This window comes from Salvelinus alpinus, chromosome 2 (genome assembly GCF_045679555.1).
Source record: "Salvelinus alpinus chromosome 2, SLU_Salpinus.1, whole genome shotgun sequence".
NCBI classification, from domain to species: Eukaryota; Metazoa; Chordata; class Actinopteri; order Salmoniformes; family Salmonidae; genus Salvelinus; species Salvelinus alpinus.
In genome coordinates this window covers 9,400,999-9,413,655 of record NC_092087.1, presented here as the reverse complement: position 1 = coordinate 9,413,655, position 12,657 = coordinate 9,400,999, and the positions used below count along the sequence as shown (strand labels likewise).

The window sequence follows — 12,657 nt, the reverse complement described above, 5'->3', positions numbered from 1 at the left end:
TTATCTATAATTTCTCTTCATTATTTATCTTCATATGACAAGGATTAAAATGTATTTGCCAGTAGATCGTCGACTTGATTCATGATGATGACAGCTATCTAAGATTTTGAAAGTCTAATCAAAGCTACTGTAGATATCACGTGATTTGACATAATTTTATCTGTGGCCAATAACCTTGAGCCTTTAATCCCAAGGTGTTTGTATTTTCGAGCTCTACCCTTAGATTTTGAGTAGCTCTATTTTCGTCATCCGTCTCTCTCATTCTCTCATTCATAATGAAAACACTCTCTCTGTCTTATTCATGTTATATTTATCACATGGAAGAAATGGGATGTCTCCTTCACTACAGTACAACCTCTCCAGACAGTGAGGCACCCAAAGCCCCAATATGCAGTATTAACTTCCGTGTTCCGAATGGCCATCTAGTTATTCTATTCTATTCTATTATTTTCTATTCTATTATTTTCTAATCTATTCTATTATTTTGTACTCTATTCTATTATTTTCTATTCAATTCTATTATTTTCTACTCTATTATTTTCTATTCTATTCTATTCTAGTATTTTTTATTCTATTCTAGTATTTTTTATTCTATTCTAGTATTTTTTATTCTATTCTAGTATTTTCTATTCTATTCTAGTATTTTCTATTCTATTCTAGTATTTTCTATTCTATTCTGTTATTTTTTATTATATTATTTTATATTCTAGTATTCTCTACTCTATTATTTTCTATTATATTCTAGTATGTTCTATTCAGTTCAATTATTTTTTGTTCTATTATTTTCTATTCCATTATTTTCTATTCTATTATTTTCTATTCTATTATTTTCTATTCTATTCTAATGAAACGCTCATCCAGAGGCGACGCTCCTAGTGGCCGGGGACTTTAATGCAGGGAACTTTAAATCAGTTTTACCTAATTTCTACCAGCATGTTACATGTGCAAGCAGAGGAATTTAATCCACACACAGAGACGTGTACAAAGCTCTCCTTCGCCCTCCACTTGGCAAATTTGACCATAACTCTATTCTCCTACTAAAGCAGGAAGTACCATTGACTCGCTCAATACTTGACTAGTCAGATGACGCAGTCTGGATGTTGCCTGAGAGAATGCCAAATCTGTCATCAAGGCAAATGGTGGCTAATTTGAAGAATCTCAAATATAAAATATATTTAGATTTTGTTTAACTCTTTTTTTGGTTACTACATCATTTCATATGTGTTATTTCATAGTTTTGATGTCTTCACTATTATTCTGCAATGTAGAAAATAGTAAAAATAAAGAAAAATCCTTGAATGAGTAAGTGTGTCCAAACTTTTAACCGATACTGTAGCTGATGACAAATAGTCCAGGGAGACAGTTAACCAACCGTTCTCTCTTGGTACCCGTGCTGTGTGCTCTCCAGAGGGTGGTGCAGTCTGCACAACACATCACCGGGGGCAAACTACCTGCCCTCCAGGACACCTACAACACCCGACAACACCCGAAAGCACAGGAAGGCAAAAAAGATCATCAAGGACAATAACCACCTGACCCACTACCTGTTCACCCCGCTTCCATCCAGAAGGTGAGGTCAGTACAGATGCATCAAAGCTGGGACAGAGAGATTGAAAAAGGCCATCAGATTGTTAAACAGCCACCAATGGCACAGAGAGGTGGCTGCCTACCAACAGACTTTATATAATTGGCCACTTTAATAAATGGAACACTAGTCACTTTAATAATGCCACTTAATTTCTTTTTACCAATCTCACATTACTCATCTCATATGTACAGTGGGGCAAAAAAGTATTTAGTCAGCCACCAATTGTGCAAGTTCTCCCACTTAAGAAGATGAGAGAGGCCTGTAATTTTCATCATAGGTACACTTCAACTATGACAGACAGAATGAGAAAAAGAAATCCAGAAAATCACATTGTAGGATTTTTTATGAATTTATTTGCAAATTATGGTGGAAAATAAGTATTTGGTCACCTACAAACAAGCAAGATTTCTGGCTCTCACATACCTGTAACTTCTTCTTTAAGAGGCTCCTCTGTCCTCCACTCGTTACCTGTATTAATGGCACCTGTTTGAACTTGTTATCAGTATAAAAGACACCTGTCCACAACCTCAAACAGTCACACTCCAAACTCCACTATGACCAAGACCAAAGAGCTGTCAAAGGACACCAGAAACAAAATTGTAGACCTGCACCAGGCTGGGAAGACTGAATCTGCAATAGGTAAGCAGATTGGTTTGAAGAAATCAACTGTGGGAGCAATTATTAGGAAATGGAAGACATACAAGACCACTGATAATCTCCCTCGATCTGGGGCTCCACGCAAGATCTCACCCCGTGGGGTCAAAATGATCACAAGAACGGTGAGCAAAAATCCCAGAACCACACGGGGGGACCTAGTGAATGACCTGCAGAGAGCTGGGACCAAAGTAACAAAGCCTACCATCAGTAACACACTACGCCGCCAGTGACTCAAATCCTGCAGTGCCAGACGTGTCCCCCTGCTAAAGCCAGTACATGTCCAGGCCCGTCTGAAGTTTGCTAGAGAGCATTTGGATGATCCAGAAGAAGATTGGGAGAATGTCAGATGAAACCAAAATAGAACTTTTTGGTAAAAACTCAACTCGTCGTGTTTGGAGGACAAAGAATGCTGAGTTGCATCCAAAGAACACCATACCTACTGTGAAGCATGGGGGTGGAAACATCATGCTTTGGGGCTGTTTTTCTGCAAGGGACCAGGACGACTGATCCGTGTAAAGGAAAGAATGAATGGGGCCATGTATCGTGAGATTTTGAGTGAAAACCTCCTTCCATCAGCAAGGGCATTGAAGATGAAACGTGGCTGGGTCTTTCAGCATGACAATGATCCCAAACACACCGCCCGTGCAACGAAGGAGTGGCTTCGTAAGAAGCATTTCAAGGTCCTGGAGTGGCCTAGCCAGTCTCCAGATCTCAACCCCATAGAAAATCTTTGGAGGGAGTTGAAAGTCTGTGTTGCCCAGCAACAGCCCCAAAACATCACTGCTCTAGAGGAGATCTGCATGGAGGAATGGGCCAAAATACCAGCAACAGTGTGTGAAAACCTTGTGAAGACTTACAGAAAACGTTTGACCTCTGTCATTGCCAACAAAGGGTATATAACAAAGTATTGAGATAAACTTTTGTTATTGACCAAATACTTATTTTCCACCATAATTTGCAAATATATTCATTAAAAATCCTACAATGTGATTTTCTGGATTTTTTTTTCTCATCTTGTCTGTCATAGTTGAAGTGTACCTATGATGAAAATTACAGGCCTCTCTCATCTTTTTAAGTGGGAGAACTTTCACAATTGGTGGCTGACTAAATACTTTTTTGCCCCACTGTATATACTGTATACTGTATCCTTCAATATCTATTCTTTACTATGTATTGCATCTTAGCCGCTCTGTCACTGCTCATCCATATAGTTTATACTTATATATTCTCATCCCATTCCTTTACTAGATTGTGTGTATTAGGTTTTGTGGTGGAATTGTTAGATATTACCTGTTAGATACTGCTGTACTGTCGGATCTAGAAAGATAAGCATTTCACTACACTCACAATAACATCTGCTAACCATGTGTATGTGACCAATAAAATGTTATTTGATTTCAATAAAGAGCAAAACTTGAAAAAAAGATCAATGCTGAATAAAAAAATCTTTAAAAGTTAGCTGTTATTTGAACATTCAACATATAACTTCACACATAACAGTAACACAACAATTCCTAATACCGTGGAGTCTGCAACTGCAATAGCACGAAAATCCCTACAACTATTTGATCCAGAAACACCGTAAAAGCCTTCGAAAGGTCCCTTGCCCTATACAGAATGGAGACTCTGCTCTGTAGGGACTACAACGTCCCGTGTCATAACTAATTGATCCCAACACACTGAATGCCTCTACAGCTCTCAGAATGGACACTATTAAGAGGCTGTGAAGTCTTGTTTCATAACCCTGTGACCCCTCACCATGCCAAACCTGCCCCTTTGCTTTTTCAGATTGGAGACTGAGTGCAATAGCACCGGTAAAACTGTAACTCTTTGATCCCGTAAGTATCACCTAGAAAAACTAACAGCTTGTGTACGGTCCTGTACCATCACTCCGTGTGACTGTCCCCGCTCACCCCCCCCCCCCCAAGCCTCCTACACCACCCTCCCCAGCCCTCCCTGCCCCTGCCTTCCTCCCCTTCCTTAGCCATCCCTGCCCCCCCTGCCCCCCCTGCCCTGCCCTGCCCCCCCTGCCCTGTCCTTCCCTCCCCAGCCATCCCTGCCCCTGCCTTCCACCCCTTCCTTAGCCATCCCAGCCCCCCCTGCCCTGCCCTGCCCTGCCCCCCCTGTCCTTCCCTCCCCAGCCCTCCCTGCCCTCCCCTTCTAAAGCTCTTTCCTATCCCCCTCTGCCCTCCCCTCCTCAGCCCTCCCTGCCTCCCCTACCTTCCCCAGTCCTCTCTCTCACCTGTTCAGCAGCCTCTGGGTCCAGGTGAGAGTCCAGGAGAGGCATGGTGAACTGGATCTTTCTGGGGCTTCCTGTATCCATGGTCCTGCTGGCGGTAATAGTAGTAGACAGAGAAGAGGAGAACCAGGGGAGACAGAGTACAGAAAGGAGGAGGGAGAACCAGGAGAGATGGAGTACAGAAAGGAGGAGGGAGGGAGGAGGTAAAGGTAGCTATGGAAGAGAGGAGGTGGAAGTGGTGATAATGCTGCACTGAGCTCTGTCTGTCTCTCTTTCTCTCTCTTCACACACGTCCCGTTATTTTAGCCCCGTTCTCTCTCTCCCTGTCCTTTCTATGCCGTACTCTTTCAGTGTCTTTCTTTGTTTTCCAGCTCTACTGTTCCTCTATTCAGTCTCCTTTCAGTTTTATAATAGAGAGGAAGGAGGGAGGCAAGGGCATACTGTTCTCTCTCTCTCTCTCTCTCTCTCTCTCTCTCTCTCTCTCTCTCTCTCTCTCTCTCTCTCTCTCTCTCTCTCTCTCTCTCTCTCTCTCTCTCTCTCTCTCATTTGCTGAGTCTGGCTCCCTCTACACGACTCCGCCCCCTCTCCACTCTCTCTCGTTCTATTGGCTGGTCGTGCACCGGGGCTTATCTGCAGAATCCAACCATGCCGGAGGCTGAGGCTTTCCTAACTCCTAGAAGCAGCCAAATACATCACACCACAAGGCTTAGTAAACATATTTTAAGGTGGGATATTTTTAAAGTCACACACCTACACAATACACCGCACGGACACATGTAGTCAAACAGTACATACATCCACTTAATTGCATAACATATAAACGTAATATTAACATTATGTATTTATTAACATTTATAGCCAAGACATTAGACAGAGATGTTTTCAGTCGTGATGAGACCATGATAAATCATGTCAGATTAGATATCATATCTAGATATCATCGTCAGTCATGATAAATCATGTCATATTAGATATCATATCAAAATATCATCGTCAGTCATGATAAGTCATGTCATATTAGATATCATATCTAGATATCATCGTCAGTCATGATAAATCATGACAGATTAGATATCATATCGAGATATCATCGTCAGTCATGATAAATCATGTCAGATTAGATTTCATATCTAGATATCATCGTCAGTCATGATAAATCATGTCAGATTAGATTTCATATCGAGATATCATCGTCAGTCATGATAAATCATGTCAGATTAGATATCATATCGAGATATCATCGTCAGTCATGATAAATCATGTCAGATTAGATATCATATCGAGATATCATCGTCAGTCATGATAAATCATGTCAGATTAGATTTCATATCGAGATATCATCGTCAGTCATGATAAATCATGTCAGATTAGATATCATATCTAGATATCATCGTCAGTCATGATAAATCATGTCAGATTAGATATTATATCTAGATATCATCGTCAGTCATGATAAAATTAAGCTGTGACAGATAGTCTGCTGTATTCACTCTGATCAGTCACGTCCTGCAGCATAGCCTCCACTCTGATCAGGCGTGTCCTGAAGCATAGCCTCCACTCTGATCAGGCGTGTCCTGAAGCATAGCCTCCACTCTGATCAGGCGTGTCCTGAAGCATAGCCTCCACTCTGATCAGGCGTGTCCTGAAGCATAGCCTCCACTCTGATCAGGCGTGTCCTGAAGCATAGCCTCCACTCTGATCAGGCGTGTCCTGAAGCATAGCCTCCATCCCTCACAGCACGACATAGTATTATTGATCTGTCATCAGCCAGACATTCCCTAAAGCCATGAGGTCTGATACCTGATAACGCAGTGTTTCTCGTAGTAACATCAAAAATGGAATCAAATGTTACGTGTCACATGCTTCGTAAATAACAGGTGTAGACTAACAGAGAAATGGTTACTTATGGGTTCCTTCTCCAACAATGCAGAGTTAAAGATAAAAATAAGAAATAAAAAATAGAAATACTAAGACGAGGATTAAATAACAATACGGAGTAAAAATATAACATGTCTCTACGCAGGCAGTACAGGCACCGAGTCCATGTGCAGGCGTACGGGGTCATTGAGGTAGATGTGTACATATAGGTAGGGATAACGTGACTAGACAACAGGATAGAAAATAAACAGTAACAGCAGTATACTGTAGGTAGGGGTAAAGTGACTAGACAACAGGATAGATAATAGACAGTAACAGCAGTGTACTGCAGGTAGGGGTAAAGGATAGATAATAGACAGTAGCAGCAGTATACTGTAGGTAGGGGTAAAGTGACTAGGCAACAGGATAGATAATAGACAGTAACAGCAGTATACTGCAGGTAGGGGTAAAGGATAAATAATAGACAGTAGCAGCAGTATACTGTAGGTAGGGGTAAAGGATAGATAATAGACAGTAACAGCAGTATACTGTAGGTAGGGGTAAAGGATAGATAATAGACAGTAACAGCAGTATACTGTAGGTAGGGGTACAGGATAGATAATAGACAGTAACAGCAGTATACTGTAGGTAGGGGTAAAGGATAGATAATAGACAGTAACAGCAGTATACTGTAGGTAGGGGTAAAGGATAGATAATAGACAGTAACAGCAGTATACTGTAGGTAGGGGTAAAGGATAGATAATAGACAGTAACAGCAGTATACTGTAGGTAGAGGTAAAGGATAGATAATAGACAGTAACAGCAGTATACTGTAGGTAGAGGTAAAGCATAGATAATAGACAGTAACAGCAGTATACTGTAGGTAGGGGTAAAGGATAGATAATAGACAGTAACAGCAGTATACTGTAGGTAGGGGTAAAGGATAGATAATAGACAGTAACAGCAGTATACTGTAGGTAGGGGTAAAGGATAGATAATAGACAGTAACAGCAGTATACTGTAGGTAGAGGTAAAGTAACTAGACAACAGGATAGATAATAAACAGTAACAGCAGTATACTGTAGGTAGGGGTAAAGGATAGATAATAGACAGTAACAGCAGTATACTGTAGGTAGGGGTAAAGGATAGATAATAGACAGTAACAGCAGTATACTGTAGGTAGAGGTAAAGTAACTAGACAACAGGATATATAATAGACAGTAACAGCAGTATACTGTAGGTAGGGGTAAAGTGACTAGACAACATGATAGATAATAAACAGTAACAGCAGTATACTGTAGGTAGGGGTAAAGGATAGATAATAGACAGTAACAGCAGTATACTGTAGGTAGGGGTAAAGGATAGATAATAGACAGTAACAGCAGTATACTGTAGGTAGAGGTAAAGTAACTAGACAACAGGATATATAATAGACAGTAACAGCAGTATACTGTAGGTAGGGGTAAAGGATAGATAATAGACAGTAACAGCAGTATACTGTAGGTAGGGGTAAAGTGACTAGACAACATGATAGATAATAAACAGTAACAGCAGTATACTGTAGGTAGGGGTAAAGGATAGATAATAGACAGTAACAGCAGTATACTGTAGGTAGGGGTAAAGGATAGATAATAGACAGTAACAGCAGTATATTGTAGGTAGGGGTAAAGGATAGATAATAGACAGTAACAGCAGTATACTGTAGGTAGGGGTAAAGCATAGATAATAGACAGTAACAGCAGTATACTGTAGGTAGGGGTAAAGCATAGATAATAGACAGTAACAGCAGTATACAGTAGGTAGGGGTAAAGGATAGATAATAGACAGTAACAGCAGTATACTGTAGGTAGGGGTAAAGCATAGATAATAGACAGTAACAGCAGTATACTGTAGGTAGGGGTAAAGGATAGATAATAGACAGTAACATCAGTATACTGTAGGTAGGGGTAAAGGATAGATAATAGACAGTAACAGCAGTATACTGTAGGTAGGGGTATGAAAGTGTGGGTGTGACATCAGTATGCATGTGTGTTCATGTTGTGTGTGTGTGGTCGTATGTAGTGTGTCCAGTGTGGATATAGTCCAGTGTGGGTAGAGTCCAGTGTGCGGGTAGAGTCCAGTGTGTGGGTAGAGTCCAGTGTGGGTAGAGTCCAGTGTGGGTAGAGTCCAGTGTGGGTAGAGTCCAGTGTGGGTAGAGTCCAGTGTGGGTAGAGTCCAGTGTGTGGGTAGAGTCCAGTGTGTGGGTAGAGTCCAGTGTGGGTAGAGTCCAGTGTGGGTAGAGTCCAGTGTGCGGGTAGAGTCCAGTGTGGGTAGAGTCCAGTGTGGGTAGAGTCCAGTGTGGGTAGAGTCCAGTGTGCGGGTAGAGTCCAGTGTGGGTAGAGTCCAGTGTGGGTAGAGTCCAGTGTGTGGGTAGAGTCCAGTGTGTGGGTAGAGTCCAGTGTGGGTAGAGTCCAGTGTGGGTAGAGTCCAGTGTGGGTAGAGTCCAGTGTGGGTAGAGTCCAGTGTGGGTAAAGTCCAGTGTGCGGGTAGAGTCCAGTGTGCGGGTAGAGTCCAGTGTGCGGGTAGAGTCCAGTGTGCGGGTAGAGTCCAGTGTGCGGGTACATTTACATTACATTTAAGTCATTTAGCAGACGCTCTTATCCAGAGCGACTTACAAATTGGTGCATTCACCTTATGACATCCAGTGGAACAACCACTTTACAATAGTGCATCTAAATCTTTTAAGGGGGGGGGGGGGTCAGAAGGATTACTTTATCCTATCCTAGGTATTCCTTGAAGAGGTGGGGTTTCAGGTGTCTCCGGAAGGTGGTGATTGACTCCGCTGTCCTGGCGTCGTGAGGGAGTTTGTTCCACCATTGGGGTGCCAGAGCAGCGAACAGTTTTGACTGGGCTGAGCGGGAACTGTACTTCCTCAGTGGTAGGGAGGCGAGCAGGCCAGAGGTGGATGAACGCAGTGCCCTTGTTTGGGTGTAGGGCCTGATCAGAGCCTGAAGGTACTGAGGTGCCGTTCCCCTCACAGCTCCGTAGGCAAGCACCATGGTCTTGTAGCGGATGCGAGCTTCAACTGGAAGCCAGTGGAGAGAGCGGAGGAGCGGGGTGACGTGAGAGAACTTGGGAAGGTTGAACACCAGACGGGCTGCGGCGTTCTGGATGAGTTGTAGGGGTTTAATGGCACAGGCAGGGAGCCCAGCCAACAGCGAGTTGCAGTAATCCAGACGGGAGATGACAAGTGCCTGGATTAGGACCTGCGCCGCTTCCTGTGTGAGGCAGGGTCGTACTCTGCGGATGTTGTAGAGCATGAACCTACAGGAACGGGCCACCGCCTTGATGTTAGTTGAGAACGACAGGGTGTTGTCCAGGATCACGCCAAGGTTCTTAGCGCTCTGGGAGGAGGACACAATGGAGTTGTCAACCGTGATGGCGAGATCATGGAACGGGCAGTCCTTCCCCGGGAGGAAGAGCAGCTCCGTCTTGCCGAGGTTCAGCTTGAGGTGGTGGTCCGTCATCCACACTGATATGTCTGCCAGACATGCAGAGATGCGATTCGCCACCTGGTCATCAGAAGGGGGAAAGGAGAAGATTAATTGTGTGTCGTCTGCATAGCAATGATAGGAGAGACCATGTGAGGTTATGACAGAGCCAAGTGACTTGGTGTATAGCGAGAATAGGAGAGGGCCTAGAACAGAGCCCTGGGGGACACCAGTGGTGAGAGCACGTGGTGAGGAGACAGATTCTCGCCACGCCACCTGGTAGGAGCGACCTGTCAGGTAGGACGCAATCCAAGCGTGGGCCGCGCCGGAGATGCCCAACTCGGAGAGGGTGGAGAGGAGGATCTGATGGTTCACAGTATCGAAGGCAGCCGATAGGTCTAGGAGGATGAGAGCAGAGGAGAGAGAGTTAGCTTTAGCAGTGCGGAGCGCCTCCGTGATAAGAGTCCAGTATGCGGGTAGAGTCCAGTATGCGGGTAGAGTCCAGTGTGCGGGTAGAGTCCAGTGTGCGGGTAGAGTCCAGTGTGCGGGTAGAGTCCCGTGTGGGTAGAGTCCCGTGTGGGTAGAGTCCAGTGTGGGTAGAGTCCAGTGTGCGGGTAGAGTCCCGTGTGGTTAGAGTCCAGTGTGTGGGTAGAGTCCAGTGTGTGTAGAGTCCAGTGTGCGGGTAGAGTCCAGTGTGGGTAGAGTCCAGTGTGCGGGTAGAGTCCAGTGTGCGGGTAGAGTCCAGTGTGCGGGTAGAGTCCAGTGTGCGGGTAGAGTCCAGTATGCGGGTAGAGTCCAGTATGCGGGTAGAGTCCAGTGTGCGGGTAGAGTCCAGTGTGGAGGTAGAGTCCAGTGTGAGTGTAGAGTCCAGTGTGAGTGTAGAGTCCAGTGTGTGGGTAGAGTCCAGTGTGTGGGTAGAGTCCAGTGTGTGGGTAGAGTCCAGTGTGCGGGTAGAGTCCAGTGTGCGGGTAGAGACCAGTGTGCGGGTAGAGTCCAGTGTGCGGGTAGAGACCAGTGTGCGGGTAGAGTCCAGTGTGCGGGTAGAGACCAGTGTGAGTGTAGAGTCCAGTGTGGGTTTAGAGACCAGTGTGGGTTTAGAGTCCAGTGTGAGTGTAGAGCCCAGTGTGGGTGTAGAGTCCAGTGTGGGTGTAGAGTCCAGTGTGCGGGTAGAGACCAGTGTGCGGGTAGAGTCCAGTGTGCGGGTAGAGACCAGTGTGAGTGTAGAGTCCAGTGTGGGTGTAGAGTCCAGTGTGGGTGTAGAATCCAGTGTGGGTGTAGAGTCCAGTGTGGGTGTAGAATCCAGTGTGGGTGTAGAGTCCAGTGTGGGTGTAGAGCCCAGTGCGGGTGTAGAGTCCAGTGTGGGTGTAGAATCCAGTGTGGGTGTAGAGTCCAGTGTGGGTGTAGAGTCCAGTGTGGGTGTAGAATCAAGTGTGGGTGTAGAATCCAGTGTGGGTGTAGAGTCCAGTGTGGGTGTAGAGTCCAGTGTGGGTGTAGAGTCCAGTGTGGGTGTAGCGTCCAGTGTGGGTAGAGTCCAGTGTGGGTTTAGAGACCAGTGTGGGTTTAGAGACCAGTGTGAGTGTAGAGTCCAGAATCAGGCCTTTGTGGTAAAGAATTGCTGCAAAGAAACCACTACTAAAGGACACCAATAAGAAGAAGAGACTTGCTTGTGCCAAGAAACAAGAGCAATGGACATTAGACCGGTGGAAATCTGTCCCTTGGTCTGATGAGTCCAAATTTGAGATTTTTGGTTCCAAACGCCGTGTCTTTGTGAGACACATACTAGGTGAACGGATGATCTCCACATGTGTGGTTTCCCACCGTGAAGCATGGAGGAGGAGGTGTCTGTATCACCCAAACAGTTTGGCCTACACACTAATATGACCCCCTCTGTCTATGAAATGTATCTTTGGTAGAATGTCTGCGTGAATGTGTAGGTTTCTCCAGAGGTACTGGGGCACGTTGGTTCAGGAATAAAGCATAACAAGTTAACTTTTATGTCGGTTTTGAACACTGTTGTTATTGTCGTACCTTGCGGTGGTTCAAAGACCTAATGAATTAAGAGCTATCACTGTGACTAACACAACAACAGAGAGTAGAGAGCGGCTGCTGATAACAAAAACATGCTATGCTGCATTAAAAACTACGTCCAGAGGTGTTTGTATTTTATTATGTAATCACAGTGCTCTCTCTCTCTCTCTCTCTCTCTCTCTCTCTCTCTCTCTCTCTCTCTCTCTCTCTCTCTCTCTCTCTCTCTCGAAGGGGCTTTATTGGCTTAGGAAACGTGTTTACATTGCCAAAGCAAGTGAAATTAACAATAAACAAAAGTGAGGAGACACAAAACAACATAAAAACTTTTAGAAATGAACAGTGAACATTGCACTCACAAAGGTTTCTCTCTCCTCTCTCTCAATTCAATTCAATTCAAAGGGCTTTATTGGCATGGGAAACATATGTTTACATTGCCAAAGCAAGTGAAATAGATAATATATCAAATTAACAGTAAACATTACACTCACCAAAGTTTCAACGGTATAGATCCATTTTAAATGTCATATTATGCCTGTATACGGTATTGTAACAATGTACAAATAGGAAAATAAATAAATATGGGTTGTATTTACAATGGTGTTTGTTCTTCACTGGTTGCCCTTTTCTTGTGACAACAGGTCACACATCTTGTTGCTGTGATGGCACACTGTGGAATTTCACCCAATATATATTGGAAATGATCAAAATTGGATTTGTTTCCAAATTCTTTGTGAGTCTGTGTTATCTGAGGGAATATGTGTCTCTAATATGGTCATACATTTGGCAGGAGGTTAGGAAGTGCATCTCAGTTTCTACAG

The 12,657-nt window shown here is 44.1% G+C and overlaps 1 protein-coding gene across 3 annotated transcripts in view; it reads right to left on the bottom strand.

Annotated features, from left to right (window-relative positions):
* The window catches only part of LOC139553466 (protein phosphatase 1 regulatory subunit 1A-like), a 71,637-nt gene extending 66,691 nt beyond the window's left edge, over window positions 1-4,946 (bottom strand). For 2 of the 3 annotated variants that reach the window (XM_071365830.1, XM_071365821.1), the window contains exon 1: window positions 4,488-4,946. In XM_071365830.1, coding sequence (XP_071221931.1) covers window positions 4,488-4,568 — 81 coding nt within the window. In that variant the 5' untranslated portion in view covers window positions 4,569-4,946. The remainder of the gene's footprint in view (window positions 1-4,487) is intronic. The other variant, XM_071365813.1, reaches the window with a different exon arrangement.
* Window positions 4,947-12,657: the final 7,711 nt, after the last annotated feature.